The following is a 14,977-nucleotide window of genomic DNA, read 5'->3' on the forward strand; positions in this document are numbered from 1 at the left end:
GAAGCCGCGGGCGGAAACCTAGTTGAGAATAAAAAAGAAATACAATCATACACAAGGACTTAGCCCTCATCCCTTTTGCAGAACCGTAATAAAATGAAACACGACAAATGTAAGTTGAAATTTCATCTAAATAGAGAATTGTGTTATGATTATTTTTACAGAAATCTGTATAACCTTATAATATTAAAGGGATATAACATTATCGGTCAGCCCTCTAAAGGTACAAGTCCGAGACGGGCCGCAGACCGCAAACTGCAACAGCAAACTGCAAGCGACAGCACTTGTTTCATATGAACATCTATGAAATTGATTCTAAGCGCAGCAACACTGCTGCCTGCAGACGCGACGCGCAGCGTGCGGCCGCGGCGCGCAGCGACCGCAGACTGCAGCGCCAGTTGGCAGTCGTGTTGCGAACCGCAGAGACTTCACACGTAAAATGTCGACTTTTTCGCATAACGATGAAGAAAAACTTATAAACATTGTAGCTGGTTATCCAGTTATTTACGACATATCCAATCAAGATTACCGCAATAATTTGGCCAAAGATAATGTGTGGAAAGCAATAGGAAAGGATTTAAATAAAAATAGTAAGTACCTATGTACCTAACTTAAATATTTTATTCAGATGTTTTTAGAGTACACAATATTATTATGTAAATTACAAGTATGTTTAAACAAAAAGTTGGTAAAAATGCTGTGTACATTTTATGTGATGCGTACGAATATTATTTATGCAAGCCGTTTTCGTGCGAGGAAACGCGCGAGGCGATCCGTCGCCAGGCCGCCATTTTGGCTGCTACAACATTTGTTTTTACTGTTCTGTGATGGCGTCATACACGAAAGCTTAATAAAAAGATTTTGTTTTCATTATTCGGTTATGAGGCATCTTTACCAACTTACTTATCAGGTGAGAGACCTGGGTGTCGAGTCTGTTAATAATTATTAATCAGAATGGCGCCACAATGGCGTTTCAATTGTAGTGCTTATTCGAACCATTTTTACTGCTGAGTAGGTAACTATATAATATACAGGGTGATTAGCAGATGGATACAAAGCTTTGAGGAGCAGTAAGTTCAGTCAATTATGAACCATTTAAGCTACAAATTTTAGAGGAAGTCTGACCTTTTTTTTATTCATATCTTAACTATATAGTGTGTCTTGAGAATTTTACTAAAATTTAGAGGTTACTGACAGACATGCTATTTCACGGGAAATCAGCTGTTTGAGTGCCCTTACGCACTAGCGGTTAACCGCGGGGGCGGCTAACCGCGCGGTTAGCCGCTTTCCCATTTTAATATGCAACCGCTTATGATTGTACGCACTTATCATAAAAGCGGTTGCATATTAAAATGGGAAAGCGGCTAACCGCGCGGTAAGCCGCCCCCGCGGTTAACCGCTAGTGCGTAAGGGCACTGATGGTCTTTGTTTGCGTGGTCTCTGTCTCCTCCTCTGTGTTCCGTCATAATCAACAGTGTCATTTTGCCAAGGAACTGCACCATTTGCGCTGCAGAAAAAATCTTTAAGATTGTCTCTAATTTGAAATCCGTCACTATTAGCAAATCCACTGGAACCTGCAATCTCTAACATATTTTCCTGGGGCCTATCAGTAGCGTCATAAACATGAAATGTCAAGTTATATCGCTCAAGGTAACCATCTCGAAGAAGATTGTGCAAACAACAAGATGATAATATCAAATCATCTACAACATTCGGCGCCACAGCTATAGGCGTATAAAATACTCTGAATACTTGAGATAGCAACCCAAAAGCATTTTCAGTTACTCGACGACCTCGGCATAATCTGTAGTTATAAATTAGTTTATCTCTTTCTAAACGCGCTTGTCTGTTACAATAGGGTTTCATCATAAGTTTACTTAAAGCAAAGGCTTCATCTCCAATCAGGAAATGAGGTGACGTTGCATTAGTCCCTTGCAGAAGTTTCGATGGAGGGATACTAAAGTTGTTTTCTGCAAATTTTTTTCCCATTATCGATTTGTTAAATATACCGTTGTCGGATTCTTTGCCATAGGCACCAACATCCACTGCTACAAATTTACAATTTGCATCCACAATTGCTAACAACACAACAGAGAAGTAATCTTTATAGTTAAAGAATAGCGATCCACTGTTTTTAAGTGATTTGACACGCACATGTTTACCATCGATTCCACCAATGCAATTAGGTATATTCCATTTTTGCCCAAAAATCTTGTTCAATGCGTTTGAAATCATCCTGTGTGGGTGTTTTCATTAAAATTGGCACTAGTTTCTGTCTCATAACATTAAGTACCCTTTTCACAATTCGGGATATGTAGGACACTGATATACGGAATGAAGTAGATAAGGATTCATATGTTTCACCGGTGGCCAAGAATCTGTAACAAATATTTTTTTGTTTTTTACAGGTGACGAATGTAAAAAGAAATGGAAGGTTATCCGCGATGGATATCATAGATTCAAGAAAAAACATAAATTAGGTACAGGTTCAGCTACTCCTAAACACTCGAAAGACAAGAGACATCTGCTGCTATCATTTCTGGAAAGTGTTCCTCAACACAGATCGGGCGGCTCAAATATACCTTCGTCACCAAGGGGTCCACAGAGTAATGAAGAGGATAGTGTGGACAATCTACTCAGTTCAAATGAACAAGAAGGATCCAAAGATGGAGTCATGTCTTATGTCGAGCAAGATAGTGACAATGACGACACAACTAAAGTTGAAACAGAAAATAAACAGAAGAGAAATTTAGATTTCAAAAACAAAGTATTAAAAGAAGATTCTATTTTAAAAGTATGGAAAGAAAGAGACGAAAAAAGAGAGACAATATTGAAAAAGAAGGATGATGACATAGACTTGTTTGTTCGTCACATAGGTGAAGTTTTGAGAAATTTGCCACAAGTGGAAAAAGCTCAAGCTAAGAAACATTTATATGAAGTCCTTTCAGAGTACGAGATAATGGCAGCTAAAAAGTTGGTTGGACTAAAGCAAAGGGGGCGCAGGACTTAGAAAAATTTTGATGGATTTGGTGTCATTATAACACCTATTTATTATTGTTTTATCGTAAAAATTACGCTAATATAAGCATGTTTTATAGGAACAACTTTCCTCTAAAATCAAAAATGGCCGAGATATTCGCCCTCAATACGTTAGGTTAGGTTTAGGTTAGGTTAGCCGTTAGGTTAGGTTAGGTTAGGTTTCTTAAAAAAAAAACTACACAGAAATAGGAAAGTTTTTTTATAATACCTGAAATTGCCGCGAGATCCTGTTTATCTTCCTAGGCCAAGCAGTGCGCCACATGTATTGTCGTCAGATCCTTTTCAACCTGGGCCAAGCAGCGCGCTACACGTACAACCATTGCCGCGAGATCCTGTTTATCTACCTAGGCCAAGCAGTGCGCGACATAATGAACAATATCAGTATCAATTACCAGGTCCTGTTCATAATATACAGACAGGCCCCGATTCTACAATAAGTACCGTAGCCGATTCACCAGGGCCCACAGATTTGTCTAATCAAGCGAATCAAAGCCGTCATGAACCGTCTGAAATAAATGAAGAATATTTTGATTTTATTAACTTACCTTAAAGTTAGATATAATTTTTCCTCCGCAGTAATGGCGTGTCGATTTTTTGGTTGGATGTCATCACTAATAAAACTAAGTATAAAATCGAATTGATTTTTATTTATCCGACAATACTTTCGAAATTTTTCCTCGTCACTAATTATATGGGTTTTAATTAAAATAGAATAACTTCCTTCTTTGGTTCGGCTTTTAAAAAAAAATTAGGTGCTTTTCTTTTTCTTTTGGTATATAATAACAACAAGTCATCATCATCTTCCTCTTCTAGTAAAAGACACATTAGTACACTATTGGTAGCATCTAACATTCTGTCTCACATGAAGCTATTGGAACAACTGAGACACGGTTCTGTGCATTGTGCAGCCACGGCATGCAGCCGCAGTTGGAATAGCGACCGCAGGCAGCATTGCGGTAACCGCAGCCGGTAGCCACAGTGTCGCCTGCGGTTGTAGTCTGCGGCCCGTCTCGGAATTGTACCTTAAATATAATTTAATAAAAGCTTACTTAGGAGCCTGTGGAATAATAAGGACCTAAGATAATAACCTACATAGATTAGTTCCACTGATTAGTTCCAAACAGTGGATAATAGTATAATACACTCTACATAGAGTAAGCCCACATACTGTTCTGTGAGTAAGCCTTTGCGAAAAATAGGGCTAGAAACTTTTTTTGCTTTTTAGTTAATTTAGGAAATTCAAAGGATTTTGACATGATTAATATAATATATTAATTGTGTAGAATATATATCAAAATACCCGCTTCGATCAAGCAGGATTATACAAAACAATTATAGTTTAATCTTTAATCCAAATAGAACAGAATTAGTTTATTCAAGCAGATATGTATGCATATGTATGTATGTAATCTTTGTCTAGGTAGGTAATTTTTGTAAATAACCATTATAAATATTTTACGTCAATATAAATTAAGAGTGTCACACAAGTGTCACTCAAGATTACAATCAGTTTCAGAGACTTTTTGAGTCCTAGATTTTTATTTGTTGGTTTAAAATATAATCAAAGATGCCTTTAATCGATATAACAAACCCGGCAATAATAATATTTCTCATCGAAAACTATGAGAAAGAAAACCGTCTTCGCTTGAATTGGATTCACAAGCATCGTGAGCAAATCCAACAAGCCGCTACTCTTACCAGAGAACCAACTAATTACTTCGAAACCGATGTTATTGCGCACAACATGATTGGAGGCATGGACACAATAACTAGAGACCACGTCGTAGCGGGCTACAATAGAAGGAAAGTACCCATCCGCGATGGAACGTTCATACCGGGTGTTAAGAACCTACGTCATGGACATTCGGTCGTAGATGTTGGACTTGGAAACGCAAAAGACGACCCGCGTCTAGCTAGGCCCGATTTTGACCTATCCAGCGACCCCATCATGCGTCCAGTGGATCCTGAAATGAAAGAGATTTTATATAAATCCAAGCCAGACTTTGGTAAGAAACAGTATCTCGAAAAGAGATCTAAAATATGGCCTGAAAAGCGGTACTATTTCGCGGAAACTAGTGGCTTTGTGTACGGCTGGCGCATGAAGGATAGTGAATTGCACCAAAAGCCTCAATTTGGGAGGTGCTGGCATTTGACGAGAGCTTTGCGAAGCCGCGTTGGGCCGCAGCCAGACCCGTCACATTACAAGTCATCCGATGAGCCAGGTCGAAGCAGTTGCGCAGGCATATAAAACCCACAGCATGAACTGTGTTTATCGATTTCATTTTTCATACAAAGAATTATAATTTTAATAAATAAACGTATATTTACTACAACTCTACATTATTGCCCGCACTGTTTTATTATTTATATCACATTTTATAAAATACGCTTTGTTTTATCAATAACAGTGCGCATGTTACTATCTTACGTTCCTATTCATTTAGTCGTAAGATACAAAAGGGGACGGAAAATACCAACGTTACGCATGCGCAAATTGTATACGGACAGGGGATTTCTACCCCATAGCAAAGTCTTTACAGTAGTTGAATTCGTCAAAACGGGTGCCTATATTAGGCATTTCCCGAAATAATATTATTATGCTGTGATGTAGGATCTAATAGGTTAATTTACTTTACACTTAGCTCTCAATTATTATACTAAGCTTCGAGCCGTACTTTTTAAATCACAGCTTTAATATTAAATAGTGAACGTGTACATAAAAACTGTTGGAGGTTTTAAAAACCAAAATAGTTTTAGTGAGTGTATGATATTATGTCATAAATACTATTAGCGCTAAGAAATTGCTTGGTGAGTACTCTGAACTACTTTTAATCATAGCATGTTGTAATTAAGTTATAATAAACGTCGCAAAACGCTATACATTACTAATACTATTTCTAATATTTTACTCTACTCTACGTCAATATTGGTAAACTTAATGTTTACAGAGTTATTTTTATAATAACTATAAATGAAACGTGATTCGACTGAGTTCCCATCATGTCGGTCAAGTACAAATGGGCTAGTCTATTTTTGGCGCAGTAAAGCCTATATTATGACACAGGGGAGACGAAACGTCGCAACTCCCAAGCCTTATGAGGCTATAGGGTTAAAGGGACATGGTTCTATTCACGTTCTATTAAAACTTGTAAGGAGTGACAGATATTTTATATGTTAGTAGACCAAGGGCGGGTTGCGTACTGTAACATTAATTGGAACCCCAATTGCGCTACATTTTTAAAAGCTTTGGGACCTTGTTAGTCGCTAGTTGCGACTGTAAGTCAACGTGTTAGTACAACATGAGGTTTGGTAAAGTGGAAGTTTTATTTATTTATGTTAATTATAATAATATGTCTATTGTAGAGTTAGAAGTGTTTATGAAATACTTAAATTGTACTTTGTTTTAATTTTCGGTATAAATTGTAGAGAGAAATTGTTGCTCTAATAGCTTCTATCTATTCTTCAGCTAACAATGTTAATTACATATTTCAGGCATATTTCAAATTAGGTATTCAATAATACATTTCACATTTATGGTATAATAACAAGTTCCTTATTGGAGGAATGTAAAATAAAATTTTATGATGTCACGACATTCATAATGTAAATAATAAATAACAAAAATACCTATAATAGCCTTATAATATTATAAATTATATTTTGCTGTGCCATTGCCGATGCCTTGCATAAACGAACACGCTGGCGTGCTAGAAGTTGAAAAAAAATAAATCTGTCAGTCAAAATGCAGCGTGGCTAATGTGACAAAAAATGTATAATTTCAAAAAATAAATATCGCCAATCGCGATGATTCCCCGTAGAGCTGTGAGAAAATAAATATTAATAGAAAGTACGATTTTATTCCATCGCCGAGTGCCATACCTAAAATACACACAGCAAGATTTCGCAGCAAATGTGAGTTTTATACGTAATTTGTAAATTAAATTAAATAAACAATTAGTCATAGTGTATATGAATTCTTAAACATCTCTTACTCGAGTATTGTTCCCATTTCTTATCACTGAAGACTGAGTAAAAATAACAAGTTTGACATAAACTCAGTGATCAAAGTACAACCACAGAATACATAATAGTAGCTAAACGCTAGTACAACACATTAAAACTAAAATATTCACTTGTAAATTTCCTTTTACTTCAAACCAAACCGTCAGAACGAGTGGTATTGTAAGTTGCAATTTATTTGGAAAAATATAAATTATACTCCCATGATAACAATGTATTAACGCATAATACAAAAATATTGCTCATCTATTAAATATAATTAGCTATGTAACAAAAATATTTTATTTGTAGCAAATTGCAATTGTGCAAAGTATTAATAAATTTATTTTGTTTTAGGTTTGCAGCTAGGCAGATTGAATTACGATGTCCAAATGTAAGTCTACATAATTTAATTATTTTGTTGACATGTTCATATTATCGGTTATTTTCCATTTATAATATTATCATTTGGAAGAATAAATATTGAATCAACTAGAGTCTGCAAAACTCTCTAGTAATGGCGACTTACCCAAACCATCGCTTGCCACGACTAAACATTCATACCCTAGAAAACCATAAACCGGTTGGAAAGTTTTAATACGTTCTATCGAATCTTGTAAAACCACCTTCTTTATTACTAGCTGCTAACCCAGGCTCTGCCCGGGAAACTTCCAAGTGGAGACCAATCCGACAAACCCAAACTCGTGTTCAGCCGTGCTCGAGTGGTATACTAACACTCTTTTCAACTTGTACTTGTGTAAATAGTTCTTAATTATAAATATATAATAATATCTACAGCATCTTTTCTATGCAAAATAGCACTACGTATACACTGTTTATTAAATTTAAAACCTAAAGAAAGAAGGAATATTACTATAAAGATTAACTACCTTTTTTAAGTAGTTGAGTAGCGATAAAAACCGACTACGATACAGAACTGTAATGTATATTATTATATAATTTATTCATCCAAAATTATTAATATATTAATGTATTAGATTACTATATTAACGGTTGTATTATCAATACGACTAATTATAATTAAGACTAAGTAATAAAGTACGGAGTACCTTAAACTTGTATGTTTCATTATATTTATGTACATATATTTTGTTTGAATGCCAACGCTCTATGGTTATATATAATATATAAGTTAAATCTTGCGACTTTGTTTGCATAGCACCTTCAAAAATTAGTTTAAGTTACTCTAACGGTGCGTTAGACCAAACGAACATAGAGCTAGAGCAATGAAATGTAGAGCCTACGAAAAAAAACGACATGTGGCACTCGGGGACTGCCACGGTAAAGCTATTGCATGCTATGCCTTCAAGTCACACCTCCGAGCCCGTCGGGGTGGGGAGCGTGAGGTTTTTTCGTTACGGAATTTCTCGATTCGGTTCCCGCGCTCAAGGCCCGCGATAGAAGATATGCAATAGCCTAAAAGCAAAGTCGTTGATGGACTTTTCGAAATTTCAATAACAATCCGAAGTCAAAAAGCGTGGCAGTGTTTGTACACCAACATAACCTGAAAAACATGTTCATGCTTTTTCAGGTTACGTCGGTACGTCCTGCGTCTGATGGTCGTTTTATATCTTTCGCGTCATTGAACCATGGAAGTTGGAATAGCCTATAGAGAGTATGTGATCCATATATTTGTTCACGTACTTTATATGGGTGGGTATCATAGTTACATAATATAGATAATATGATGATAAGTGAACTATAAGAAAAACTACGAATTGTTTATTTACGAATTGTTTAGGTTGGTAAACTATTCTGTTTATTCTCTATCAGGGCGAACCCTAATTTTCAGCCGCAGTGTCCATTGATGGAGTGTCAATATAAAGCCCATAATGTTATCTGTATCTACTCTGATAATCGGAATTATTCTATCTCGTCTACTTGATACTTAAATAAATGACTGTATATAATACTAGCTAACCGCCCGCGGCTTCGCTCGCTTTCTCTAAAACGATTTGAGATTTAAACTATCCTATCTCTCAAGTTGGATCGAACTGCACATGGTGTGCGAATTTTATTTTAATCGTTTAATCGGGTAGGAGTCCATTGAGGACAAGATTAATGATTAGTTTTTACTGTACTGATAATCATCATCATCATCATCAGTAGGAGATCCCAAATCATATTGTTATTTCTTGAAGATTAAATTGTGATGAAGCCTATTTATCTAGATTACCATATTTATATATGTATTTATTACTCTTTAATAAAACTATACATGGGAAACTTATTGTTAATATAAGTATACAAAACAAAAAACATATTAATTATGTAGCATATTTGTATTTAGAATCTGAACTTTGTGCTCAGATTATGCAAATACCATTTTCAAAATAATATAAAATCTGTATACAACATGTTTTTATAAACATTCATACATATGATTTACATATATAATATAAAATACTAATATTTTAATATATTCAGTTATTACCAAAATCAACAATTAAGTTAGGTTTTATTTTTTCGCACATCCTTGTATTTGATGCCATATCATTAAACTAATGTATAGCTTCTTAAATTTACAATAATATTTGTCTATATGTTAATATGGAAAATAAGCTAGGAAAGCTATTTGCATGATAAGAGCTCATTTTGCTATTCCCAAAATATGACCTTGCCCGGCAATCCCTTTTGTTTCAAGGCCAAGGCGTATATCCGCAATACAGTAGAAAATATTATGCATAGAAATACATAATAGGATATCCATTTAGAATTACATATTTCTGTGCATTAGATTCGTTTATATTATATAGATATACTAGCGGTCCGCCCCGGCTTCGCCCGTGGTACATATTTACGTTTTCTCTAAATAAGAACCATCCTCGTACTTCAAGGAATATAATAAAAAAAGAATTATCGAAATCGGTTCAGCCATTCTCAAGTTATGCGCTTACCAACACATTTTGGGATTCATTTTTATATATAAGAGAAGAAGATAAAAGTAAATAAAAATATAGTATGGGATTTATTTTATGCGACTGTTTACGAAAAGTTTCAATGTATGTTCATAAATTTATATGACGTGTTTCCTAAACTTCACAAAAATATTGACAGTGTCTTAGATGAAATTAATCTGTAGTTAACATTGCTTAAAATCGGTAGTTAGGTTTAAAAAAAGAGTGTGTGTACTTATGTATACGCGTTAGAAGTTATACTTCTTTGGCGTATGGACAAATACTAGAATATACAACTTGAACATAGTTATCAATTTTACCACCTAGAACTAACTTCATGCTGTTAAATATAGGTGTCGGTGTGCGCACGCATCGTAAAATTTCACTCTCATCATTTTTTTCCATCGCGTCAAAAGAAGTATAACTTCAAAAAGCTCTACCTCAAATGATAGAGTTGGTTTAAATATATTTAAATCCATTATATTTCCTATCTATCTATATTTAAAGGTGTCCTTATAGAGACGTGAATTTGAAAGGATTAGGATATTCTACATTTACAATTAATAATAATGAATTATGTAACTAATGTAAAACATAAAGCTAAAAAAGTTGCCCTAGAAACTAAACCTTTTTTTCAAAATATTACATATTATTACTTATAAATAGGGTCGATTTACAGCAATTTAATGTGATTGGAGATTTCTACGCTATCACAATATATGAGTACCGACCTTCGTTGAAAGAGTTTGCAGTATTCGCGTTGCCAAAGTCGCAATATGTATTGATTTTAACCGGAGCCCTCGAAACTTTGTTGGCCTTTGACAATCATTTGATTTGTTCTAATTCGTACTTTGGTATTGTAACTATTAATTCTTTGGTCTTTTACAAAGTTTCTAAAACGATTTTTCTTGTATTTCCGATTATGAGATAAACAAAACTTTTGTAATTGTAGTAGGAAGTCAATATAAAACTCTAAACTATAATGAAATAACTCTATTTTTATGATTATTGATATTATAATCATAAAATATAAATACTAGTACTTTGTTTAATGGGTTTTAACAATTAATACGAATGGCCTCAACTTTATGAAGCTTTGGTTGTAAATGTCATGTCTTGATCGATTTCTGTACTATAAAATTCTGTTGTCTTCGTTTTGTATTAGCTAACTCATATAGAGTTAATTGAACGTATAATTATTAAAGACAATACAATTAGTAATTAATAACAAGGGCCTTATAAATAACCCTTCATTTATTACTTATTTATAAATGTTCCGCTCAGTTGTGTTTGTCTTTTCTTACAAATTTGTTACAAGTTATTGATAGTGTTGACTATACTATATAGATATTTATTGTTATTATTGAGATTTCGTTTTAACTTACCTGTTATTTTACAATTACTACAGTCTACAAGTACATTTGACAAGGTTTATGCATCAGAGCATAAATTCGTCTAAACAAAAAACTAAAAAAACTAAAAAACAGTCACTTTAAATTAGAGCCAGAAAATATTCCGTAAAACAAAACATTTTCTAAACTTCAATCCCGTGGATTAGTCGTGATAAATTCGCATTCAAACTAATAATACCGTTGCGTGTATAATCGGAGTAGATGTAGGTATATATGTATAATATATTAACTCACGATTCACATTTCACGCATTCCGTTTAACAATGCTAGCTCCACTGTATTGTCATTACGCACCGAGAAAGGGCCCGAGCAAATAATCGTGCCTAGCTAAATGTCATCGATTATTAATAAAAGGTACCTGAAATAATTACAGGTGACTAAATGCCACGGCAGTATATGGAACGGTCTTAATAACACTGTTTGTATACCTGCGATAAAACCGTGAAACATTTTAATGAATAATTTATTGTATGTTTAAGATAGCGTATATACCATCGAGTAATTAAAAGGCTGGTAAACATTTAAAGCACCTAAATTAATTGAATAGCCAACATTCGTAGTATTTAATAAATCTCTTTAGTCTTTAAAGAAGATACCGATTTCAAGAGTTTATATAGTTTTTAATTGGCTCCATTTGTAAGCGGTAATTGCTATCCCTATACAGAGGATCGTTGAAATCATTTCATTAATCAATTTCATGAAACTCATTATTCATTTAAATTAATCAAAGGATTTTTAAACGATTTGGAAACTTATAGCGACGCAGTATTATAATGAGACATAATGAATAACCGACTAACACGTTTTGTTAATTAAAATTGTTATTGCTCACATACATGATACCCTGTAAACAATAAAAATATCGAAATTGATTAATTAAATAATTAACGATCTTAATTATTCCCGTATAAAACGAGAGCGGTATTACAATAACGGTCATTGACTGCAATTAAGGCGATTTAAATCAACACTTAAATGCTACGTTTTATAGTCTGCATCATAAAAGGCTCTACAAGGAAATGACAGTTGCGATCGTCTCGAAAGATTGGTGGTCAACGCACCCGGTGCAATTACATCGGACATAGTGGGTCATCGAGCGTGCACCGGGTTTGTGGGTCACTCCGACCGGATTCGTAACAACCGCGCTCACACCTACGTCGCTCTGCGGAATTAGAACCACTGGAAGAGGTGTCATTGTCAAGAGCAAGAGGTCGATGACGTCGCGTCACAATGTACGGGGAACGAAAATAGCCTAGAATTGAATCTATACGCGACAGAGAATCCGCGGATTGTCACTTGCTGTAAATATAGATGTTCGTGTAATTGAAGATCAAATATAAAGCTAAAACAATGTTTATGTGAAAGGTTGAACAGTAAAAATAAGTGTTTAAATGCAAACAATAATAAGTGTGCATTAAGTTCTTATTTGCATAAATGATTGTCAGATTTTGATTCTTTCAAAAAGTATATCATGATGATTATTGTTTTCAAATTCGTTTCGGTTAATTGTTAAACAAGATTATAAACAATTACAATATCCGTAGTGAAACTAAGTTTCTCTCACATTTTCATTCCGATCTACTAGGTAAAGAATGACTGTCATCGAGTAGGTAACTCATATCTAAAATTGAAGAGCATCAAGTAGATATTCTTTATCCCGTTGTATTCATTGATAAAGTTCAACGACCGTCAAATTTTGCTACGTAGGCAATTTAATCTTGGTTGAACAGCCTAAAAAGTTGCGAACTTCTAGAAACTAGTTTTACTTGTTAGGATACATACGTAACAAAAGCAAGATAAAGCCAATTCTCGTATCTTAGAAGACGCGGTGTCTAGTTTATGCCATTTCAAGAATTTTTAAATCCACACCAAAATACGAGAGCTTGAGTACGTCGACCCCAAGTTTCTGCGTTAGAAATATGATTGGATAGATAACTGTACAGATATTTTTTATCATCTCCAAATTGAGTTCATACGTTTGATTAGCTTTCAATCTGTTCTCTCGCAAATAAAATATATTTTGATGATGGAATTCGTTGTGTTGTTGACAGGAAAATTAATGTCCCATAATTTAGAAATGAATTAGCGCCGCGTAATTTAGCATTGTCCATAATACGGCGTATCGAGAGTTTTGTAGGTGGTTCGATACAAAGCGTTGTCGTAGCGTCGTATTAACGTATCTACCATCAGCCAACGGTGTTGGGAACGGTACATTTTTTATCAACTACTCAAATTAGCGTCAGCTTTTTAATCATCTTGAGTGCATAATCTTTGTTTATTTTAGTAACGACGAAAATTATTTCGAAAAGTGAGCGTCTTTCGAATGTGTTTGCATTGTGTTTAGAACGAAACACGCGTAGTTGTCAGTGTTTTTTGTTCAATTATCGATTATGTAGGTTAAAGCATCACATAACTGCTCATGACACAACTTGAAGCGTGTTCGATACGTTCAGCGCAGTCTCTCGAGTGGTTTATCAAAGATCATTAAACATATTTTTTGACTAGGCGTTACATCCATATTCCATACTAATATTATAAATGCGAAAGTAACTCTGTCTGTCTGTCTGTTACTGAATCAGGCCTAAACTACTAAACCAATTTTCATGAAATTTGGTACCTATTTAGATATTTTGATACCCGAGAAAAGACATTTACATGACATGTCTACTTTTTATCCCGGGAAAATGACCCCGGAAATCCCACGGGATGGGAACTATGCGGGTTTTTTCTTTGACTGCGCGGGCGAAGCCGCGGCGGAAACCTAGTACAGTTATAAACTGTAACATGAGGCTATTGAAACTGACATTAATCTTATAAATTGCTAACTTAGTTACCTATTTCATGATGATCACAAATATTTATAACCTTGTGAGTAACTAGCTTTTATACTTGTTCAGTTGTATGATTCGATGTGTGGGGAAATACATTCTCGAATATGAACAACATCATGCGAATGGAAAATACAATATACAGAAACTCCTGTATGTTTCCTCTCAATTATAGATTTAGCAAGAGCAAAAAAATAATAATTGGCATTATTAATCTCACTGTATTCCATATTACCACTTCTCAGAATAGTACAACGGTCATGATAAAAGTGAAATTACCTTATGCTAAAGTTGATACATGACATCTTCTCGTTAAATGGATATCAGCCTTGCACCAGAAACTTACATAAGTACAAGAAATTCATACCTTATTCGCGCCGAATAATAAGAATATTTACGAGGGATTATAGAGTATTTGCTAAACAAAAACCTTATAATATAATCATTGGTTATTATGCTTTGGATTATAATACTTTCCATAGGAGGGGTGTCTGTACTGTGTGTATAATACAAGCCTGTATTTTCATACTATGTAGAGACAAATAATAGTGTTCTCTTAACAACAACTAAGTAAAGTTAAGAAGCTATACAATTTCTAATCTAACTTTCATATTACGTGCTAGTTAATTAACATTTGTACACTTACTGAGTTATTCTAGCAATTATCTGTATACTAGATTATTATATTTTATTCGTGGATAATGTCTGTAGACTGTAGGAAGTTTTGTTCTCACATAAAAATAACGATTGCTATTGAACCATATTATGTTTTATAGTAATTATA

General features: G+C 34.4%; 3 protein-coding genes across 5 annotated transcripts in view; all 3 read left to right on the top strand.

The window, feature by feature from the left end:
* The first annotated feature begins 423 nt into the window (after positions 1-423).
* On the top strand, positions 424-3,673 carry LOC123697739 (transcription factor Adf-1-like). Its single transcript, XM_045644277.1, has 2 exons — positions 424-587; positions 2,406-3,673. Exons 1-2 carry the CDS (start codon positions 437-439, stop codon positions 3,005-3,007), a joined length of 753 nt encoding a protein of 250 aa, XP_045500233.1. The 5' UTR covers positions 424-436; the 3' UTR covers positions 3,008-3,673.
* Positions 3,674-4,518: 845 nt separating this feature from the next.
* On the top strand, positions 4,519-5,337 carry LOC123697740. The gene has a single exon (XM_045644278.1). The coding sequence runs from the start codon at positions 4,604-4,606 to the stop codon at positions 5,282-5,284; it is 681 nt and encodes a 226-aa protein (XP_045500234.1). The 5' UTR covers positions 4,519-4,603; the 3' UTR covers positions 5,285-5,337.
* A 253-nt stretch (positions 5,338-5,590) lies between these two features.
* The window catches only part of LOC123697737 (long-chain-fatty-acid--CoA ligase 5), a 44,788-nt gene continuing 35,401 nt past the window's right edge, over positions 5,591-14,977 (top strand). The window contains exons 1-2 of one of the 3 annotated variants that reach the window (XM_045644273.1): positions 5,591-5,844; positions 7,393-7,429. In XM_045644273.1, coding sequence (XP_045500229.1) covers positions 7,420-7,429 — 10 coding nt within the window. In that variant the 5' untranslated portion in view covers positions 5,591-5,844; positions 7,393-7,419. Of the gene's footprint in view, positions 5,845-6,891; positions 6,949-7,200; positions 7,219-7,392; positions 7,430-14,977 lie in introns of those variants that run through there. The other 2 variants (XM_045644274.1, XM_045644275.1) reach the window with 2 other exon arrangements.

Source organism: Colias croceus, chromosome 15, assembly GCF_905220415.1.
Source record: "Colias croceus chromosome 15, ilColCroc2.1".
Taxonomy (NCBI): domain Eukaryota; kingdom Metazoa; phylum Arthropoda; class Insecta; order Lepidoptera; family Pieridae; genus Colias; species Colias croceus.

Bases quoted from the DNA above. Each gene is read 5' to 3' on its own strand.
- LOC123697740 (XM_045644278.1), top strand. From the start codon at position 4,604: ATGCCTTTAATCGATATAACAAACCCGGCAATAATAATATTTCTCATC.
- LOC123697739 (XM_045644277.1), top strand. From the start codon at position 437: ATGTCGACTTTTTCGCATAACGATGAAGAAAAACTTATAAACATTGTA. The intron at 588-2,405 runs GTAAGTACCTAT...TGTTTTTTACAG, and splicing joins AAAGGATTTAAATAAAAATA to GTGACGAATGTAAAAAGAAA.